The sequence below is a fragment of the Lepidothrix coronata genome, unplaced genomic scaffold (assembly GCF_001604755.1).
Source record: "Lepidothrix coronata isolate B3197 unplaced genomic scaffold, Lepidothrix_coronata-1.0 Scaffold15, whole genome shotgun sequence".
Taxonomy (NCBI): Eukaryota; Metazoa; Chordata; class Aves; order Passeriformes; family Pipridae; genus Lepidothrix; species Lepidothrix coronata.
In genome coordinates, this window is record NW_016690195.1 from 6768581 (window position 1) to 6791990 (window position 23410).

General features: G+C 37.8%; 1 protein-coding gene across 4 annotated transcripts in view; it reads right to left on the reverse strand.

The window, feature by feature from the left end:
- The window catches only part of CSMD3 (CUB and Sushi multiple domains 3), a 618429-nt gene that overhangs the window by 15266 nt on the left and 579753 nt on the right, over nt 1–23410 (reverse strand). For all 4 annotated transcript variants that reach the window (XM_017806514.1, XM_017806517.1, XM_017806516.1 and 1 more), the window contains 5 exons: nt 20105–20278; nt 12920–13093; nt 12585–12658; nt 4210–4321; nt 2543–2722 (listed from right to left, as the gene is read on the reverse strand). In XM_017806514.1, the coding sequence (XP_017662003.1) occupies nt 2543–2722; nt 4210–4321; nt 12585–12658; nt 12920–13093; nt 20105–20278 (714 nt within the window). The remainder of the gene's footprint in view (nt 1–2542; nt 2723–4209; nt 4322–12584; nt 12659–12919; nt 13094–20104; nt 20279–23410) is intronic.

The window sequence follows — 23410 nt, forward strand, 5'->3', positions numbered from 1 at the left end:
GGACTGTTACTTCTGATTGATTAATCTCTCTTTCTTCTCTGTTTTGAAAGAAACTTACTGAATTTCACTGTACGTGGTTGACCTTGAGGGCACGGTTCAATAGCATTTGCTTTCTGACTACATTAAGTTTAGGTTAGAAATATCTGGCTCATACTTTCCAATTGGGCTTTAGCATAAAAAGGTGAGTCAATCAGCCTTGTCAAGTTGAATAAATTTCTAGTCAAGTTCAGAACTTAAATTTTTAAATACAAAATAAAATTTAAATACAAATGTTACATAAAAATCCCAAACTAAAACCAGTTATCTATGAAGTTTAAGTTTCTAGGTCAAGATATTTCCTGAGTAGGACTTCAATTTTGCATTTAAAGTATCAAATTCCAGTTTAATTCCCCTAAATATCCTTTTAGAGCTCTCAGCTCCAAATACTTTATTCTTTTTCATCCATTTCCAAGTTACTTTTGTGAAGTTCACAATAAGAGATGAACAATCTGAGCCAGTGCTCTTCTCTGTTCCATAGCAGAGAGATTTCACCTCTCTGTATAGGCAAAACTGAGATTATTTAAGAAATGTTTTACTTTACCCAATTAAAGTTAACACTTAGCAATATGTTGCTCATTCTTAGCTTCATCCACTGCTAAGGAGAAAGAATAAAGACTTCTGATTCTAAAAATTTTTAATTTCTGTAACATTTTTTCAGGACATTGGGAAACTAAGTTATATGATAATGTAGATACACTCATAGCAACTACGTAATGTAGATACACTCATAGCAACTACGTAATATTTTAAAAAGTTTCCTTACTATCAGGTAGTACAACTAATGCTACTTCTTTCAATATCATCAGCAAAAAATTCTTGGATCAAAATACAACCCATGAGTCACATTTAGCCTGCCATAACACTTTCCAAGTACTCAACAAGTAATAAGCTTCCTGGCTGCTAGCTTTCTAATACTTTCCCAATGCTCTGCTCTATTTTCCCTCAGCACTTGCCTGGCATGCAATGCCAGGACACCTGTTTTTTAGTAATACAAAATATTCATTTCCTATTTTCCTTCCAAGTAGTAGTGTTTGTGTATCGAGGCTTTGAATGTCTCTGTAAGAGCACTGGGGATAACTACATTTGAAACATTAGGTAACCATAATCTGAAAAGGCCTTTAATTATTCAGAAAATCGATTCCCAAACAGTTCCTATACTTCAGGATGTTTCTTATTGCATATGAAAACCACCTTTCTCACCATGAATTGTCTATGATGTTTTTCATGTCCTGCTATGACAAAGTAGGTAATAAAAAATTAGAAAAAAATCAAAAGGTTGGAACATCAAGGACAAAGTAGTTACATTTTGTTTTCAAGTAGCATACAGTTCCTTACATAAAAATATAAAATGCTACTAAACCCTATGGTTTAGTTTCACACAGTGATTCAGATATCTTCTTGGACTTCAGGCATCCTTCTCAAATATTAGTATAGAAACACAGACTCATTTAAGTTGGAAAAGACCTCTAAGATCATCATGTCCTGTAGTTAACCTAACACTACCAAGCCCTCTTTGCTGAGAACACAGCTGCATTGGGCAGGACACATCTCCACGATGAAGAACTACCACCTCCCTAAGACCGTGCTTTATGGTGAACTTGCCACTGTCTGCTGCAAGAGAGGAGCCCCGAAGAGAAGACACAAGGACTCCCTGAAACAGCATCTCAGCCTTGGCCAAATTGATCAACATAACTGGTCTACTCTGTCCTCCAATCGGGAGACCTGGAGACACACCATCTATAACGCTGCTGATGCTTTTGAGAACACCCGCAGGATCACTCTCGAGGAGAAAAGACAATGCAGAAAGAATCGTGTCTTGCCAATACCACCTAAGGAGTCTTTCTGCTGTGCCTTTTGCAGCTGGATTTGTCAATCTCATATTGGCCTTTTTAGCCACCAGTGCGCTCGTAGCAAATGTGGGTACAGTCNCGAAGCCTAGCCATGATGATATCAAGCCCTCTACTACATCATGCCCCTAAATGCCACATCTACACATCTTTTGAATACCTCCAGGAATGATGACTCCATCTCTTCCCTGGGTAGCCTAAACCTCTCCTGGCACAACTTTAGGCTATTTTCTCTCATTGCTTCTTACTTTGGAAAAGAGACCAACCTTGCTACAATCTCTTTCCAGGTAGTTGTAGAGAGCAATAAGGTCTCCTCTGAACCTCCTTTCCCCCAGCATAATCACCCCCAGCTCCCTCAGCCTTTCCTCATAAGACTTGGGCTCCAGACCCTTCACCACCTTCATCTCTTGCAGTGAGGGGCCCAAAAGCACACACACTATTCAAGGTGTGGTCTCACTAGTGCCAAGTACTGAGTGACCACTAAGCAGGTCACTTTGTCATAGAAGGAGATTTGGCTAGTCAAGCAGGACCTACGTTTCATAAAAACATGCTGACTGGGCCCGATCAACTTCTTGGCCTGCATATGCCAACAGCAAGTAAAGAAAATCACCGAAATATGATAGATGACAGGTGCAGTGGGAAACAGAAGAGCTTACCTTCACAAACTGGAACTTTCCCAGTCCATGTTCCATCAGACCTACAGGCTCTGTGCTCAGAACCTCCTGCCAGGAAAAAGCCTGGCTGACAAGTGTAAATCAACGTATAACCAAGTGAGGGAAGATCCATTCCTGCAACATTAGCATGACTTGGCGTTTCTGGTTGTTTACAGCTGTGAGCTACAAAGAAAAGATAAAATATCCTTCAGTCAAAATGGGAAAAATATTTCTGAAAAAATAATCTATGTCCATTCTGACAGTTAATTAACAAAGTAAAAAGAAATCAATAAAAAATTACATTAACATATTTTAATTCACATTATAAGTTACTATTAACGCAGAAAGAATCGTGCCTTGCAGAATATACCATCTAAGGAGTCCTTCTGCTGTGCCTTTTGCAACCGGACATGCCTATCTCGTACTGGCCTTTTTAGCCACCAACGCGCCTGCAACAAATGTGGGTAGAGCCCTTCCCAAATCTTCGTTCATGAAGCCTAGCCATGATGATGATGATGATGAATAAGTTACTATATAAAGTATCGCTATAAGCCTGTAATTACACTCTTAAACATGGACCTCTCAATTCCAAGGGACCAAGAACTGACTGAAATGCACTTGCATGAACAAAATTAATTGTCTGCATATGAGAACAGAAACAGCAAACATCATACCAGACTTAAAAGTAATCATGTCGTGTGATTTATATCACTAACAATATCTGTGTAACATTGAATAACAGTAAATAAATGGGTCAGTTGAAAACCACTATGAAAGGTCAAGGAGAAATTGAAGGTGAGTCATAATATCAGGTAGAAAAAATAATTAGCATTTCTAATCTCATGTGAAGAGCCTTGTATATTTAACAACCACCAGAATCTGCCAGTTATGTGTCATCTCAAGGACAGAATATCTCCAAGAGCAAAGTTCACCTTTCAACACACTGAGCTACTGATTTGCTGTTTGCTTAAGATTAACATGAGCATCAACTGAAATAATACTAATGCTGTTTTCTTCTGTGGATATGTTCTCCATTCACTGAAGTGATTCTATAAGGTCAAACCACATAAGGTAAGATGATTTCCAAAAAAATACAGCTGACTAGCTGAACTGAAAAAATTGACCATGATGTTATATATTCAGTAAACTATCACTATTTACCAAAGTGTAAAAGATCTATGAAATGAAGGGCTACTTTCCATACTCAAGTAAGATTTCTCTCTATTTCAGATTCAAAAATTTCCAATTGCCAACTCATTTTCCCCCTTTTGAAATGCCATGACTCCTCAGTTGAGAAACAGTTCAAACTCTTTGGTAGAACTGATTTTAATTATATGCTTTCCTATATATTTTAGAATAGGGCTTTCCAATATGTCCTGTTCTCATTACCTCTTCTGTGCATTGGAAGAGTTGCACCCTCTTAGATAGAAACTGACTGGGGATGAAAACCTGCTTATTTTCTCTCTTTTTTTTTTCATTTCTATAGTGTATTGTATAAAAATTCACTCACAAAATCATATTTCTAGCTGTTGTAAGCTAGTAATGCAAATTTCTATTGACTTTCAATTAATAAACCATATAGAATAAATTAACTTTATAACAATGTTACTGCAACTAAATAGTCTTGATTAAAAAAAAAAAGATGGGAAAAATTTCTACCATTTACTTACGTATGCATTCTGGTTGGATCCCACTCCATGTAAGATCAGGAAGGCATGTTCGTGTTGTTGAACCATGGAGAAGGTGTCCTTTTTTACACTGAAATTGAACAACATTTCCCACCTGTTGAAAAGTAGAAAACACAGTACTATTGTTATGAGGAACTATGAGTTGAGATTTTTTTTCCAAATTTGATCACTCCTTCACATAACACATACTTGATAAGTTGTGATTCTCTTTCTGTAGAAAGTAAATTAATTTCAAAGAGCATTTTGATAGGAAATAAAAAAAATGTGCCATTCTCGGTAAAATTACTCTCTCCTCAAACTGATAATCCCCTCTGGAAGAAAATCAAAACCTTGTCTTCTGTGGTCTTTCTGGTGTGTTGCTTTGGGCCTGGAACAGTTGAGGCCTTGTGACTTTGGAAACAAAGTTTATGGCAGCTTTCTAACTCTGGACCAAGGGGAAGCCAGTTAGGCAAAATTGCAGCAAACCATGGAACTCCCAGAGCTGAAAGGGGTATTAGATTCTACAGGACTTTTGCTGAACTAGATCCCCCCGTTGTGGAATGCTTGATATATTCACAAGTTATAATGATAAATATTTGATTAGAACAGATAGGGCTGGTCAACAACACTGTCTCCTGCTTCAGAAATTATAATGTTCCTATAATATTTTAATTTTGTTTTTTGGTGACAGGAGATAAAAAATAACTGCTCTTTATACCACATAGATAATAGAAACTGGAACACAAGTACACTACAATTATAATAGCAATTCATCTGAAATAATTTTTAATTATTATTCTTATTATGGGTATGTGTTGCATAAAAAGGAAAATAGAATTCTTACAGTTTCGGAACAAATAATAAATATTCCAAATAAAATGGAATAACCTGTTCAAGATGTCCAGTCATGGTAAAATTGATGAAAATGCAAATACTACTTAGTTTTTATCAAAAGCAAGGAAATTAGATTACAAGGATATCATTCAGAGAGCAGTTTATTACATACTGTGAGTGGTTAACTCAAATATTACGGTGCACTGATTGTATCTACTGTTCTGCAGTGACCTGTGTTAATATATTTATCAACTCATGTTTAAACAAGAAATTGAAACCTTTAAACTGTCTCTGACAGCCCATTTATGGTTCTGGTTTGGGTTTGGTTTTTTTCACTATTTTGTTTAAATGCATAATACTTTATTCAGACTGATGCTCAAAGGTAAAATGTGGATTCTTTCATGATAGTTTAGTCCTGGAAAATGGCATTTCACTGATACAAGTATTCATTTGAAACTTTATAGTGCTATTCCATTTCAGCTCAAGCTGCTCATCAGAATGAAATTTAATAATAACCCATGAACTACAGATAGTAGCTCATCAACAGAGGATGTGATTTAAAATTCATTTCCTTTTTTTTGCTCTTTTCTCTGCTCACTGGACTATGTAATTACTTTTAAAAGATTTTGAAGAAAATATGCTAAATCACTTGCATGATTAAGCACAAAGTAGTAAAATGCTACAGGTTTTAGAAGTTGCACCAAATAGGTATAGGAGTATTTTTTTTTGTTTTGTTTTCTGGTAAAGAACTTACTTAAAACAACCACCAACAATATATTATTTACAAAAAGTACTAGCCTTATGAAAGATGTGTTCATGTGACTACATCAGTGGAAAAGGGGAGGGTTAAAGACATCATTTATCTGGACTTCTGTAAGCCCTTTTCACAGTCCCCCACAACATCTTTCTCTCTAAATTGGAGAGAGATGGATTCGATGAGTGGACTTTTAGATGGATAAGAAAGTGATTGCACCGTTGCCTCCAGAGGGTAGTGGTCAATGACTCAGAGTCACAATGAACATCAGTGACAAGTGGTGTCCCTCAAGAGTCCGTACTGGGACCAGTATTATTTAATATCTCCATTAATAACATAGATGAAGGGATTGAGTGCACTCTCAGCAAATTTACAGATGACACTAAGCTGAGTGGTGTGATTGACACTCCTGAAGAATGGGATGTCATCCAGAGGGACCTGGACAAGCCTGAGAAGTGGGTCCAGAGGAATTTCTTGAGGTTTTATTAGACAAAATGAAAGGTGCTGCATCTGGGTCAGGGCACCTCCCAGTACCGATACAAGCTGAGGGATGAATAGATCAAGAGCAGTCCTTCCAAGAAGGACTTGGGAGTGCTGACGGATGAGAGGTTGGACATGAGCTGGCAATGAGCACTTACAGCCCAGAAGCCAATTGCATCCTGGGCTACATCAAAAGCAGCATGGGCAGCAGGTCGAGGGAGGTGATTCTGTCCCTCTACTCTGCTCTGGTGAGACCCCACCTGGAGTGCTGCATTCAGCTCTGGAGCCCTTAGCAGAGAAAGATATGGACCTGTTGGAATGAGTTCAGAGGAGAGCCACCAACATGATTATGTGTAGGAGCATCTCTCATACAAGGAAAGGCAGAGAGAATTGCATTTATTCAGCCTGGAAAAAAGAAGGCTTCAGCATGACCTAATTGAAGCCTTCCAGCACCTGAAGGGAGCCTACAAGGTGAGAGAGAGTTTTTACAAGAGTATGAAGTCACAGGACAAGGGGGAGTGGCTTCAAACCGAAAGAGAGTAGGTTTATATCAGATATTAGGAGGAAATTCTTGGTTGTGAGGGTAGTGAGGCACTGGAAAGGTTTTCCAGAGAAGTTGCTGTTGCCCCATCCCTGGAAATGTTCAAGTCGAGGATGGAAGGGGCTCTGAGTAGCCTGGTCTAGTGAAAGGTGTCCCTGTCCAGAGCAGGTGGGCTGAAAGTAAATATCTTTAAGGTCCCTTGAAACCCAAACTATTCCATCATTCTATGATTCTATGATTTTATTAATCTATGATTTCACAAGAAACACAACCGTTATATGTGTAAGCCTCAAAGTAGCACCAAAAAAGCAACAGTTGCCCAAGGGATGTTTTAAAGTTGCTGTCATTCGAGACAATGAATAAATGAGAAAAAATTTGCAAGCAATATGCAATAATTCATATATTATATTAATTATGTACTTTATTTATAATAATTATTAAAAAATAAAAGTAATTTTAAAATACTTCATGAAGTCTGTTTTGCAATATTTTTGCATCGGAGACACCAGGTGGCACTACAATACAGGATTCTATGCTCTTAAAAGATTCCCAGTCTTGAGATTTTCTGATTTGTTTTAATTTTTTGTTCTACAGCTTGAATAAAAGCATTAGTACTCTGGTGTTAGGGAAGAACTGTTCTACATGCAACGGTATTTGCATCCAGTCCTGAAAAAAAAAATTTTCCTTGTATAACGCTTGATCCTATCTGTTCCACAGCTTTTTCTGTAGTGTCAGTTATGGCTTGGATATTCCCCAATCAACATTGCTAACTTTTTTTTCTGCTAAAACCCAAAGACCATATATTTGTTATTCTTGAATAGGAGAAATAGCAATCTGAGAAGAAAATGCATAAATATCAACCTGCATCTGGTTATAAAGTATCCCAGATATTTTTTTCACCAAATAATATCATAATAATGTATAAGAATTACCAAAATAATAATAAGCTATTATCTTTATTATTTCTTATATGCCTTGTAGGAATAGAAGATACTTCTAACTGTTATGAGTTACTCTACAATCAAGGTTTTCCTTAGATTTCAGTTTACCAGAGATTCTGAAGATACTCTAACAAACTTCTTCAGCTCCAGCAATTCATGTTAAAAGACTGAGAAGCTAAAGGAATATCAGTTATTTCTATTCACTAACTTTTAGCATCACATTATAAGTGAATGAAAACACACCTCATTAAGTCTTTGCTATGTCTGTAGTTTGGTAGCCCAGTAATAGATAATTGCCATTATTAGTTACAGGGTTTTGAGTTACCAAGACTTCTAAGCAGAGGCTTGTCAGGCTTCCTTTGTCTGAAAGTGTCTTGAACTGCTTGAAATTTTGTATTTGGTTTTGGCTTGTTTTTTTTTAAACTCGATTTAGCTGTAAAACCCAATTTTACTGTGATCAGGTGGCTATGACTAGTTTTTTATGCTTTTCTTGATCTTTGTATGGTACAACCACAGTTTTACTGCTATTCACAGCAGTAAAAAAAGAATCTACCATGTACAGAATGAGGTATTTCCCACTAATGCGATGTAGTACAGAGAAATACAGGCCTGGTGCTGGAATGATAGCAAAGCCCTTGAGAAATGGAGACAAAAGGATGTTGTGAAGAAGACTACAGGTGTGACTACAATAAGAGATGCAACACAGGCTTGGCCCTGGAGAACTCATTGCTGTGAACAACTCACCCATGATACTGGACAGAATTAGGTTTCAGGACTAAAAAAAGAAGAAGTATCTAACACAAGTGAAATGTAATTTATTGTGTAGATTAAAATATACTGTGGGATTGCAGTGTCAGTGGTGTGCAAAAAAAGGAAAAATCACATTCTTGCCAGTGAAGCACTCCAGACTGTGACACTAACCTACCTCACTGACACCAGAGACCTCAGGACCATGAGCAGCAGAAGAAACCAGGAAAATTACATGGTGTCTGATAAGGCTTAAATTACATTTTCATTGATGCAGTGATGGTGCCAACTCTGCTAATGGAGACAGTTATACTGTGGTAGTAGAGCATTTCTCTTGGAATTTTATCCTACAATTCAATCAACACTGAGGATTTTATAAGCATTACATTAACAGAAGCAGATTATTTGCAAGGTTACTCAACATGTGCAGATCAAGTTTTATATGGCATTTCATAAAATAGAAATCAAGAGCTAGTACAGGGCTACCACTACTGTAATGTGTCTATTTTCCTTTCTAAATTCAGACAGCCCTTTTGCTCAATTTAGTCCTTAATGTAGGGAAAAATAGCTGAATTTCTACAAAAACATATATTGGAAAAATATGAGAAGAAATAAATCTTACATATTTGACTGACTGCTCTGAGCAGTCCTGAACTGCTTCTTCAGTTCAGTAGTATCTTGTGTTACAACAGCTCACAGTGAAAGTGCTATAAGCAATTTTCTATGTTACTAGCAATATAGCCAAAGAAATATTTCAAAACCAACAGTTTCTTTCCAAGGAGCAATTTATTTTCCAGATTACAGTTGAAGTCAGTATTCACTGAGTTCTAAAGGTATTTTGTCTCCATTGTGACACACTGTTAAGGTAGATCTGTCAAATAAAAAAATGCTAGATGGAAGTTAACATCCTAGAAGTATGTATTCATAAAAATTAAAGCAGGTGATGCTACTAATTTACATGCCATGCCCCATATCCAAGGAGCACTAAATTGGTATTTTGATGTCATTTGAACACACAGGAACGTGATCTGCTTCTGCCCTAAGAATTTGATACTGAACAATAAAATCCACACAAAATTCTGTTGCCTCTTTTTCTACAAAATCCTCATTTAATAGCTGAAACACCATTCAAATGTGACATGGTGATATTTGTGCTTTTGTTAGTGTAGATTTCAGGAGGTCAGGTTTAGATACACCTTTAAGTCAAGCCAAGAATTGTGTCGTGTTTGCCTGAACTTTCAAAGCTCGATTTATTTTTATTTTTTAAATGGGACAGAGACATAAATTTAAACCTTGACAATTAAGAAAATTAAGTGACCCTATTAATATTAGTTGAAATATGAAGTATTTAAGAGAGTCAAAACAAACAAAACAAAACAAGCAACAAAAAAAAAAAAAAAAAAAACCAAAAAACCAAAACCAACCAACCAAACAAACAAAAAACCAACAAAACCCCCAAAGAACAACAAAAAAAACCCCAAAACAAACAAACCCCCACCAAAAACAAAAACAGAAAAAAACCAAACAAACAAAACAAAAACCTCCTCACCCTGTGCTGGTCAGAAAACTATCATATATTCAGCAATAACAACTCCTTATTATGCATTTGCCAATTGCAAATGCAACATTTTGCTTAATTTTATGTAAGTTCTTTTGGTCTGCTGTTTTAAATGGTAGATAATTGGATCTATCAGACAAATGAAAATCAAAGCCATCTCATCTTTAGTATTTTGGAACAATTTAGAATTATTCTTTACCTTTCTGCTATGGATAAAAGTAAAAGTCACTATTATCCCACTCATGCAGGAAGTTAATTATAGCATAATATAAATTCATTTATAATATTTTTGTGGTTTAAATGAATCGTAACATTATAGTATATATGATAATGCAATTTCTTTTTGGGATCTACGGAAAATAACTTGTCTAGAAGCAATCATTTTCACTGTTGTTTCACAGCTTCATCTGTCGAATGATACTTTTACCCCATTCTGTATTAACTAAGCAATCATACTTAGATAACCAGAAATTGCACGTTTAGTTACTACATGTGAGTGTGAGCAAAAGTTGCTGGCTAGGTAAGGAGACTATAGCTCATATAGCTTAAATATGCTAGGCACTAACCTTACAGCTGTTTACAATTTATTTTTTTCTAGAATTTACAAGGTTGTACATTCTGAGAAGAGGTACACCTCTTTTAGAAATGATTTGTCAATTGACATTTTGCCTGATATTTTCATGTTCTCTGTAAATGATGCTTTTACTCACAACTACAACTACACAATGAGAAAGACTGCATTAGCTTTGTCAAGGTGAGAAAGCTCATTAATATGCAAGAGAAACTGTGACGATAAAATCATAGAAAATGGTCATTACAATGATTTATTTGTTATATAGTTGAATAAAGAGTTGCTCTCTAGCATAATATCGTATTATAACCAAAGGAAGTTAACCTTAGACTATTCCTGCATATTCTATCTTGGCATGAAACAGCAATCCAGTCCCTAGAGAAAACTGAGACAATTTTATTTTTACTTGCATATGATTGTGATCTAGCACAATCTGAAAACCTAAATATTGCTAAAATAATCACTAATCAGGAGTAGTACTGCATAATGGCCACCAAAAAGGATAAACCAAAGAAATTTTTAGCCATGGAACTTTGAAAAGTCTTTAGCTACAATCCTTGCTTTTAAAAACTAACTAAATTTTGTAAATTTGTTTAAATTTCACTCGACCCTTTCTTGCATTTCTAGCAATCTGCAGATTTTATTCTCCTGCTATTAGACAGGCACCTCATACATCTGTGGAGCTGCTACTGTACTCTTCTGTCCAGTCCGTCTCATAGGTCTGGAGCTTTCCACCCTGACATCAAACATGGATGTAGCAGGATAGAATAGGCTCTCTCTTTGTTTGCAAGATTCCTAGTAAATTATAGAGTGCATTTTTGCATCTGTAAACCATTCACTCATGAAAATGTCTCACTGACATGACTGTTTTGTGCGAATCGGAAAATAAGAAGTTCAAAATCATTTTCAATTTTACAATTCTTTTTCCAACAGAAACATATGCAACCGCCATTTGCCACAACACAGCCTTGTAGAAAACGTGGCCGACAGCCTCCTGGGATGCAGTAGGAAGAGCATTGACAACAGGTCAAGGGAAGTGCTTCTTCCTCTCTGCTCAGCCCTGGTGAGACACAAATGAGTGCTGGGTCCATTGTTGGGCTTGCCGGTGCCAGAAAGACATGGACAGTACTATATTGAGTAAAGTGATGGGCCACAAAGGTGATTAAGGGACTAGAGCATCTGGAACACAAGGAGTAGCTGAAAGATCTGGGATTATTCAGTCTGTAAAAAAACATAGGGGCAGGACAGGCAACAGTGATAGATTTTTATTCAGTGGTGCCCAGTGACAGGAAATAAGGAAATAAGTAGAAATTCAAACATAGGCAATTCTCTTTAAGAAAAAAGTGTTCATTTTCACTCTAAGGGTGATCAACTTGGAATAGATTGCCCAGACACACTGTCAAGTCTCCATCCTTGGAAATATTCAAAACCACCTGGACACAGCCCTGATAAACCTGTTCTAGCAGATCCTACTTTGAGGAGAGTTGGACTAGGAGGTTTCCAGAGGTGTCCAACAGCTTCCATGACTCTGTAATTCATTTGTGGTTCCAAAACCAGTGTATCAACACAATTGTTCTCAGGAAAATAAAAATTCTGCTTTTTAGAGTACATCTGCATTAACAATTTGGCACACAGTATACACATTTTTAAACAGAAAAAGCCTAATTGATAAATTTTAGGGAGTACTTATATATATGGCAGGAGATACTGAAGGAGATACTGAAAGCCTTCAAGGCTTCAAGCAGAACTTGATCACCAGTTTTTCATGTAGCACATTGCTAATATGGACACAAGGTCAGTGTAATCCAACAGCTAGAAATAAGGAAACAGCAACACTGCAGCAAAGAGCTCTTACACAAGAAGTTTCTGAACCTATAACCAGAAGCTTCTAGACTTTGAGGTAGTATAAAAGCATTTAAATGTGGAAGTTAATAAAAAATAGTATACTCTACCTGATAGCCAAATGTGTTGTTTTGTGACCCATGTCTTGGGACTCCTGGATTTTCACATGCTGTGCGAGTAGGTTCTTAAAAAAAATTACAATACATTAAAGACAAAACAAATTACAGCATTTTAATTAAATACATGAATGTATCACAACATTAACCTTGTTCAACAACATGCAATAAGTCAACACAGAGACAAAAATAAAGTTACTTGATTCTTACAGAGTACAGAATAACTCCAAGTTAATTCAAAATAACTGAAAACTCCTAGATTGAGTTCCTTATCTGGAAAAGGAATAATAAGCATTTCAAAAAATTGCAATACATGAGTTTAACCATACCTATACATCGAGGAGAAGACCCACTCCATGTGCCATCTGCTTGGCAAATCCTGGTGCTGGAGCCAACCAAAACAAAAGGAGGATTGCAGCTGAAAGAGACTTCTGACTGATAGATGAAGCTCTTGCCTTCTCTTTTCCCTTGAGCAGGCACTCCAGGGTCACCACAAAACTTTGCTGTGAAAAAAGATATGATAGAAATGGAATATGTAATTTATTAAAAAACATGAAATTAATATTTAGCTGAACATAGACAAGCAATTACTCCAAATTTTATATTTATTTTATTAAACACAGATCAAATATGGGAACACTTCATAGGAGTTCAGAGAGACCAGATAGCCAATCTTTAGTCTGCCTGATTGCAGTAGGTTTGCTAGTTGTTCAAAATGCCTTCATAGTGGGCTTGGTCAATACCTGAAACTTTATAAACAAGTTGACAACTTGTTTATTAATGTCCAAACATCCACGATTCACCTCTGCCCCAAACCACATCAATCTGCCAATCTACAGAAAGCAATCAGAGATTATACAAAACTTTCTCAATCTCCCCTCCCCTCCTCCTTTCTGACACTTATCCGGTGCTGAACATTTTTGTATAATTAAAATATTTGTGAGATAGATTTTAGGAATAGTGAAGTCTTGCTTTCTCATCCTTCATTGAAAGGTAAGGTTTGGTATTTATGGAAGTACAACACTTGAGAGTTAGTACAGCTAACAATAATAAAATTTAAAAAACTAACAAACATATTAAAGAAACTTCTGCAACAATTTAAAAATCAAATACTAATAAACTGTTATTAGACAGGGTAAATTTCACTAATAAAAACCTATTTTTAAATTGATATTTTTACTTTATACCTATCACCTAAAGAGTCCTTATGCCTATATCATGTCATAACTCAGTAAATGCACTGATGGCAAATTTACTGGCCTTCTCCAGTATAAAGTACTGATTATTGTCAGAAGTTGGATTTTGAATAATTGATCCAGGAAATTAAATCAGTTATGGTAAACCCTGGGTCATCGGACTATATTATTTCCTGACACACTACAGATTCCAATATTGTGGAGTCTAATTTTATATCAAACATAAAATACTGTAATAATCATTAAAAAAACTAACTTGTATGTGTGCAATGACATATTTCTAAAAAGGCATGCTGTACAGACAGTGGAATTTTGTGCTTCATCTTTCTTTTCTATGAACAAAATTTATATTACATCTCTCAAACAACAACCATCAAAATGTATTACTAATATCTCTGTCACCTATGTTTTAAGCTTTCCAAATGACCCGCTCACATGAAATGCTCCTGCTCGCCTTCTCTTACCACAGGCACTGACTGTTTAGGAAATCCATATAGTTCACAAACACTGGTGAAAAAAAAAAATCTGTAGCATACCAGAACCTATCATTTGGAGATAGTTCCACACAGTGTACCTCACTGTATGAATGACAGATCATGGTTGTAGTATGCTTTCACTAGAAAATTCTGTGTCTTAATTTGAAAATACATGAAACATTTATAAATTTTTAACACAGTGGCTTGAAATTGTCCCCTAAACAGTTCTTTGCATCAATGAAGTAGCAATTCTCAAGGGAAAAACCATTCTCGCATTCAAAAATAGGGGTTTCGTAAATTTATTCATTTTTTCTAAAACTAGGTAAAATCCACCACTTAGTTGTCAGTCAACTTTACCTAGTTATTGAATAACTACTGAATATCTGCCTTTTATATAGGTAACCGTGGAAACCAGACATCATGGTAAAACACAGCTATTTTCCTCTGATATTGGAACAGAGGGCTACAGAACAAAATAAAGTTGCAGCAAACTGGAAGTTCTAGGAGTGCTTCCACTCCCAGTGGAACTATTTTCCCAAGGACTCTGAGAGCCTTTAACAAGGCAGGACGATGGAGCTCTGACACTGAGACTGTGAGGCTAATTTCATTCTTAAAAGAAATTTAACTGATTAACAGAATGTTTCCTGTCGTGTCTGATGGCAGCAGCAAGAGCACCTCTGTGAGATGTGCCCAGGTAGAAGAGCTGCTCAGTGTGGTAGCAGAGCTTCATGAGGAGGTTTTCAGGCTGATGAGCATCAGACAAGGAGACGGACTGGTGCCCTCATATCCCTGAGATGGACATACCAGCCAACCATGACAAAAGAAAGAAAGGATCTCCTCCCCTCTCATCACCAGGCAGAAGGAGGGGCCTAAGAGATGAGGAGAAATGGAAGTAGGTTAAATCCTACTTAGGGGGAGCATGCAAATCCCCTCCCAGCCTGCCTGACCTTCCCAGGTGCCCTTATACAACAGGTATGAGGCCCTGGAACTGGATGGACTGATAACTGAAGATGCAGATGAAGGTCTTTCTGGGATTGGAAGGGTCATCTAGGGCAAGATAGCCTACCCTCTGCATTATGATCACCTCTGTCAAATAAAAAAGAAAGGTAATTTTCACAGGTGACTCCCTTCTGAGGTGAAACTGTGCAAGTTTCGAGCTGGCTTCCCGCCAAGTCCCCGAAACTCGACAACAAGGACCTGCTTCCCAGAGAGGGAAGAGAAAAAAAAAACGACTTAAGCAGCCAAAGCTATAGCAAAAATATATATATATATGTTTTACATATGAGACAGATATATACAATGAGAATACTATACACCACAACTCCAGAAATCCCAAACAGTTCCCCAAAAAGGGAAGAGGGGGAGGGAGAAGGGAGAAGGACAAAAAGGGGCAAAGACCGAGCAAGTCAACCAGCCAACTGAAGGTAAATTAGCAAAATCTCACCACTTCCCTTTGAACAAGCAGGATGGCTCGACACGGCCCAGGGCTCTCCCCTCACACGTGGCAGATAACAGCAGTCACTGTAGGCCTCAGCTCCAGATAAGCAAGACCGAGACAGGGACCCACCGTTCTCAAACCTCACCGGAAAGGAAGAGAGCGAGGTCCCTCCTGCTGGCTTTATTTATACCCCAAGTTACGTAAAGGAATAGCATGGAATACTTCCGTTATCACTTTCCTAGTTCCTTCTTGGTTACAAGCTGGTCTCCAGGAAGGTCTAGAGTGAAACCATCACAGAAACCAAGGGCCCAATATGCCGACCAGACCTAACCCATAGAGAAGAATGCTACATCTCTGGGGCCTGGTTCAGGGACTCTCTAGAAAGAAAACTCTCTAGTTTGGTACAGCCCTCTAATTAGTATCTGCTGTTCTTCATATCCACAGGGATGAGGTAGCAAAGAGAAGTCCAAGGGTGATCAAAAGAGATTTCAGGGCCTTACAGCAATTGTTTGAAGGCTCAGGAGGACAGCTAGGGTTTTCTTCAATCCTTCTGGTAGCAGGGAAGAATATCGAAAGGAATAGGCAGACCCAACTGGTCAACAGATGGCTCTGAGGATGTGTCATTGGGGGAACTTTGGGTTTTTCAACCTGATGGGATGCATCTTTTTCAGAAAGGGAAAAGGATTTTTGTGCAGGAGTTAGTAGGGCTGACCAATAGAGCTTTAAACTACACTGGAAGAGTGAAAGGGGAAAAAACCAGGCTCACCTGGGATGACCCACCAGCAGTGGGATGACATGCCAAAGTCTGAGGAAGTGCATGCTAGTGAGATCCTTCAGTCTGCTTCATGAGGCACTGGGTACAATGAACAATATTTGTAATGTTCCTACATGCAACACATGCAGCATGAGGAACAAGCAAGAGGAGCTAGAAGCCTTGACTCAGTCCCAGAAATATGACAACCTTGGCATAACCAAAACCTAGTGGGATGAGTGCTGTGACTAGTGTGCCAGGATGGAGGCTTACACACTCTTCAGGAGGGATAGGCAAGGCAGGTGAGGTGGGAGACTATGGGGGGCGGAGGGGTTGTGGAGCTTGCAGTTGATTATGTGTCATGGTTTAGGAATGGTACACTCCAATTAAATGCCCTCACAAAGACTCTCCTAAACCATACTGCCACTCTCTTTTGCTCCCAGCCAACCCCCCAGCCCCGTTTTGCCTTCCTGCTGTAGGGGGATAGAATTGGGAGTTGGAGGCATAAAAGGCAAAGATCACGGGTTGAGATAAGAACAATTTACTAGAAACAGCAATGAGAAAAGAAAACAAACAGTAACAGCAATAATATTAATAACAAAAGTGTACAAAAGGGAGGGGTGATTTATATGCAAAATGTTCACCTTGGAGCCTGACCCAACTCACAGCAGTTTTCATGACCAGAAGCCCTGCCCTTCTCCTCCAAAGCAAGTCCCTTTCTCCTCAGGTGGTATAGAAAAACATCTGGGCCTCAGCCACACCCCCTCCCAGCTACTGCAAAAAATTAACCCTGTCCAGGCCAAAACCTGGAAATTATGGAATGTTAAGAGCCTTTGGATTAAGGAATATGCATAAAGCAGATGTTGTCATGGGAGTCTACACACAGCCAGGATGTCAACACTGACAAATTATTCTTTAATGAACTAAGGGAGACCTCTAAATCAACTGCTCTTGTCCTTATGCGGACTTCAACTTGCCAGATGTTAACTGTGAATACTACAGGACAACCCTGGATGTATATCCAGATTGGGGGACTGCTCCTGGAAAGCAGCAGCACAGAAAGGGACCTGGGAGTCCTGGTTGACAGCAAGTTGAATAAGATTCAGCAAGCCCTGGAGACAGAAGGGCCAATTGTGTCCTGGGGGGCATCAGCCGGTCAAAGGAGGTGACTGTCCAACTCTCCTCTGCACTGGTGTGGCCTCACCTTGAGTACTGTGTGCAGTTTTGGGCTTCACAATATAAGAAGGATATTAATCTATTTGAGAGTGTTCAAAAGAGGGCCAGGAAGATGGTGAAGGGCCCTGAGGGGAAGCCATACAAAGAGTGGCCAAGGTCACTTGATCTGTTCAGCCTAAAGGAGAAGAGACTGTGGCAAGACCACATAATGGTCTAAAGCCTCTTCCGAGGAGAAGTGGAGGGGCAGGCACTGATCTCTTCACTCTGGTGAGACAGTGACAGGACTCAAGGATGATGAGGGAATGGCATGAAGATGTGTTGGGGAGGTTTAGGTCATATATCAAGGTTCTTCACCCAGAGGGTTGTCGGGCACTGGAACTTCATAGACTTCACAGAATATTCTGAGTTTGAAGGGACCCACTAGGATCAGTGAGTCCAATTCTTAAATTAATTTAGTCCTGTACAGGGACTGAACCCATGACCTTGGCGTTATTATCACTATGCTCTAACCAACTGAGCTAATCTCAGGGTCAACAGGCTCCTCAGGGAAATGGTCATGGCACCAAAACTGCCAGAATTCCAGAAACATTCAGACAACGCTCTCAGGTACATGGTGTGATTCAGGACTTGGACGATCTTTGTGGGTCCCTTCCAATTCATTATATTATATGATTCCATGATAGTTCTATGGTTCTAAGTTATATCTGTAGTTAGGACTTTTCTGGCATAGGCCTACATTTTTGCCATCTATTGCTAAGCTTATAAAACCAGCAGTCCTTTACTGAAATTACTGCATGAGTAATTAAGCAAACAAATTTACAGGGTCATAGATGACAAATACTCAGCCAGGGACATGACTATATTCCGCTCTGGATAATTAATCCATGTTATAACTAGACCTTGCATCTCTTCAGCTATAGGCTCTATGGAACCAAGCTGGGAACTAAATTTCTGATGTCAAGAACTGGTTAAAGATTGCTCATTGAGAATGACTTTCACCAGCTCCCTCTCATTTCTGCCAGATGGCAGCTAGCTTAAGCTCTTTGACAAGTACTGGCTGCCAATTGTTTTCTCTTGCAAGCCAATGGGTAACCATTGCACATCAACAACATTCAGTTAATGTAGTCTCTGCATGAAACAGTCTTTAAGTCCCAGGCAGCTGCATTCTGTGGCAAATATACCTATTAAAAAGTTTAAAGGTGGAGCCTACTTTTTCAGAGTATATTGCAGCATCGAGTATTCCAATTTCAAAAATGACAAACGGCTTGTGGTATCCAAAAATGAATAAAGAATACCATATTTCAATCAAGAACAAATGATGAAAATGATTTTTCATGGTCTTTGTTGTTCATAATACAGTGGACTCTAAAGGAGCTCCACATAGAGAACTTAAGCAACAAATGTTGGGGTTTTTTTCTTACAAAAAACAAAGCCTTTCATCATGTTCCACCTCTGGCATATAGAGTTTCAGCAGCACTAAGAAACTGATATAGGATATAGGAATGTAATTGGGAAAAAAAGAAAAAGAGAAGATGATCTATATGATATGCTTTTACAGTAGTAGGATATAGCCAAAATAGAGAACATTTTTGAAAGGGAGAGATTAAAAATGAAAAAAATAGTAAAATAATAGAGAAGGGCATTTTGCAACATCTAGCAAGCTACCTGGCAAGCTCAGCTACTTGGCAAGTTTGAATTAAACTGCAGAAAATGTAAAGCCAAGAATATGATATGATCCTCTTCCAGTTAGACTCCTTTCTCAATACCATTACAGGGTAGTATAGCTATTCTACAAATAACTACAGCACCTCCTTCTTCAGTGCAATCAACTGAATATTACAATTACTTTTAAAAGATTTCTTAAATAATGAGTGGAATTTGCTTCTGTAACGAAATTTGTAGCAATACAAAAATCCATCAATGTTATAAGTTTCAGATTAACAAAATTTACTGCATAAAATATGTAACTTAATTTAGTGTGGGGAAAAAATAGACAATTCCCACAGAATCACCCTGGGGCCTAGTCAACATTACAGGCAGAAAAATTTCTCTGTGATATCACAGAAAGTTTAGGATGAGTAATGAGGAAATAAAAGAAGTTATAATGAAAGTTATTCTATTCTATATGTATTGGATCTGAAAACAAGAGAGCACCTCTTAATCTTGGATTGCCTTAGATCATGTTGTACGCATTGCCAATAACATTTTTTATGTGTGTTTTTGTCTGAGGACTCCTACATGCACACACATATATTCCTACAACTTCCTCAATCTATTATTTACATTATAATTTTGGAAAACTGTAGGAATTTTAGGAATTTTTGGAAGGATTTTACTTGTCCCAGGTTTAAAATTAATTGAGCCACTGCAGGATGGAGGGGTGAGAAGGGACTGAGGGAAAAAAAAAAAAAGTGAAAATTTAAAAAAACCCACTATAGTTGAATAGCAAAATACAGGACTATAAAGCAAATACTTACGTAAACACTGAGGTACTTCACCACTCCATGTTCCATTCCCAACACAAGTCAAAACAGCAGGAAAAGAGAGTTCATATCCTGGAGAGCAGACATAGCTAATGCTAAATCCCCAGTCCAAGTTTGTTCCTTCCAACCTTCCATTAGAGATCTGCGGAGGAGTTGGGCAGGTAACAGCTGCAATAATATTCAATATAATTAGGCCCAGCTGCTGTAAATATCCCTGGTGTACACAATTACTAGAAGAACCATATGGGCTAATTTCACCTTTTTTAGAGGACAATACAGTCAGGACATGCTATCTTCCTCACTGTATTCTTGCCACATTTCCTGAAGTTAGTACTTCTGGTTTCCTCCATTTAGGAGACAGTGGATGATTGATGAAGTGTCTTAAAGAAACCAAGATGCTGCATCAAATCAAATAGGAAGACTACCTAAAAATCAGTATGGAAATTATGTCGTGTACAACATTTAAGATATGTCTGGTAGTATACTATAAAAATATTTTGTTTGTCTTTTAAGACAACATAGATTACAATTATCTTTCATTAGTGTAGTAATAATTAAATATTATCTTCCTGTTAACCATTTTAGGCATTTGCTAGGTATTAATGCTCAGGAATAAAACTCTAGGACAACTTTTCCAAAATATTACTTGAAAGCCTGTTTCTAATTACCACCGTTTAGTTAGTAATTGCTTTGTGAGTAGCACCTCATCAAAAAGCATCTAGCTTCTAGCTAGAGGGAGAAAACGTAAGGATTTGTAATCCCTTGAAACTGTTAGTGTTGCTACCTCTAAGGTGGCCAACAAGAAGTATTTCAGTATAGATTCTAATTTCCAAGTCTCCCAGGAAAAAACAGATACATCTACTCAGTTGTAGGGAAGAGGACTGAAAAACAGCAGGACAGTAGAAATAAAGAGATATAACTGTTGTGATGAAGATAGAAGTGACATTCACTGGATAATGGTGTAATAAAAGACAATAATTGATAAAAGCTGAAAGGAAAAAAGAATTAATGAAACTAAGTTAAAGAAACTCTGAAGCAAAAAGAGAAAAGGCAAAATTCAGAAGGAGTTACTAATAATAATAATGGCCAGTCTTCGCGAGCGAAGATTTGGGAAAGGTCATTAACCCTTCGAGCCTGCGCAGTGGATTTTTTAGGTGAGACACAGCGTGCGCTGAACTGAGCCCACCCTTTAATCCTGAGGTTCATCTGCCGGGGCCGAGCAAGCTTGGACAGTGGCAGTGAGGGTCTCAGGACGTAGGTTTGTTTAGAGTGACCTTCTCTTAGATGGATTGCCTTACAGGGCTGACGAGCTCCATCTGCCCGGGGGGCTGGGAATCGAACCCGGGTCGCAGCGGTGAGAGTCCTGCACCCTAACCACTAGACCACCCTAGAATTAATCAGATAGACAATAGTGGTAAAACAGAGGAAGTTTGGAGAAACTGTGCTGGCAAAAGAGAAAGAAAGCAAATAAAACTAATACGATTAAATTTAGTGGAGTAAATGAGAAGATGTGCTGATTAAAAATGGAGGGAGGAAGTTAAATGCTGCACTCATATCCTTTAAACTTATGTTTAGACAGCTGTCACTTTGCGAGCTCAAAAGAAGTTAGAGGCACTAGTTTAGGAGCATTGTGTATGTGAATGTGATCTGCAGACAGTTCACCATGCACCATTTTGCCATTCTGATCATACTCTTCAGTGAGAGAATCTCAACTATATGAGCCATAAAGGTACTCTGCAGCACCATTCATAGCTGTTTGAGAATGCTTGATGAAAGTAGTACTGTTACCAAATAACCCTTTGCCAATCAGTAAAACGAATCTAAATTTTGAGGCCTTGATTTTGTCCCAGAAAAGGACATGATAGCTTTTTCCCCATTTTTATGATGTTTTAATAAATGTACATCAAAATAAGTACTCCAAGAAGCAGAACTCTGTCCTCATTGTCCAAGAGCTTCATGAACTGTTCTTTTATAGGGGTCTTATATAGTTTTAACTTCTGAGGTGATTAATAAAGGAGGGAATACCAGTGAATAATTGGGAAAGGGGAGAGAAAAAGTAGCACAAAAATAGGTGGAACACCAGAATTTTGTGGTGAGAAAAGCAAAACAAAACAACACCCAGCAACAAGCCAGAATGCCTCTCTATTTTGGTCAGAGTTAGGCATAAATATGTACAGCAATGTTTCTCAGTTTAAGAACTACAAGTATATTACAAATGCAAGTCTGCAAAAAAGACAATGCTTGAATATTTGAATATTCAGTTACAGATGAACATGCATCGTTTTCCAACTAGGCATAGCAGAGAATTATTTATATTTTCTCTTTCAATGGCACAGAGACAATTATACATCCAATTTCTGCCCAGTTCATTTTCCAATTATTTTAACTAAATGGTACCAAAGGACCCTGGCACTTCATTCTGACAGTAAGAACTAACTGTTATACATTTCAAACACCCTACTGCATAGAATATATTACTTTTGATTATGCTATTAACTTGTCTAGTGTACTCACACAAGTAGAACAAAATTCTTAGAACACTAGAGATTCTTTATATGGTTATTATTTAGTATTTATACAAGCCTTAAATATGTATGAGGCAAAACCAGAAAGACTCAAAAACTCAAAGTTAAAACTGGCAGTACAACTATTTCTTTGTATGGTTCTGTTTGAATCAAATCATAGTTAGATCTTCTGCTCCCACTTAGGTGCCCTGTAGACCTTAAGAATTTGAGGATGGGAGACTATATCTTAAATACTTTTTCTTTCATGATCTAGCTGTTCACTTACAGTCACTCTTAGAGACAGACAGACTCTTGGTCAATAGTACCACTATAGCTGTTCTTCTGTACTTAAAATAAATATGAATTGAAACTGAGGCAGGCTAAGAGCACAGTGCGAATAGAAAAAAAAGTGTGATGTTAAGAGGATCTCAAAGTTTGATGTCCTCAAGAATGTGTCAGAAAAATAACTTTAAAAATTGATATTATCAAAGGTGAATTAGCATTAAACTATACTTGGTAAGATATTGGGGGAATTGCACTCAGCAGGAAAAAAGTAATTGCAAATGGGGTGAAGCCTTGAAATTAATTTATTTTGATGAATGAATTCAGGGGAGGAAAGTGAGAACTGCTGAACAGCTATGTTACTGTGCTTCCTGAAAATGAAACAGAAGGAAGATAGATAAGAACAAAACACAAACTTACCTGACTAAGTTTTGAAAGAATAGAGATCAGACATGCTTAGTGTGAACCCAGAAAGAAAACACCAAAATGCTAATGCTGCTTCTCTACAGGTGTA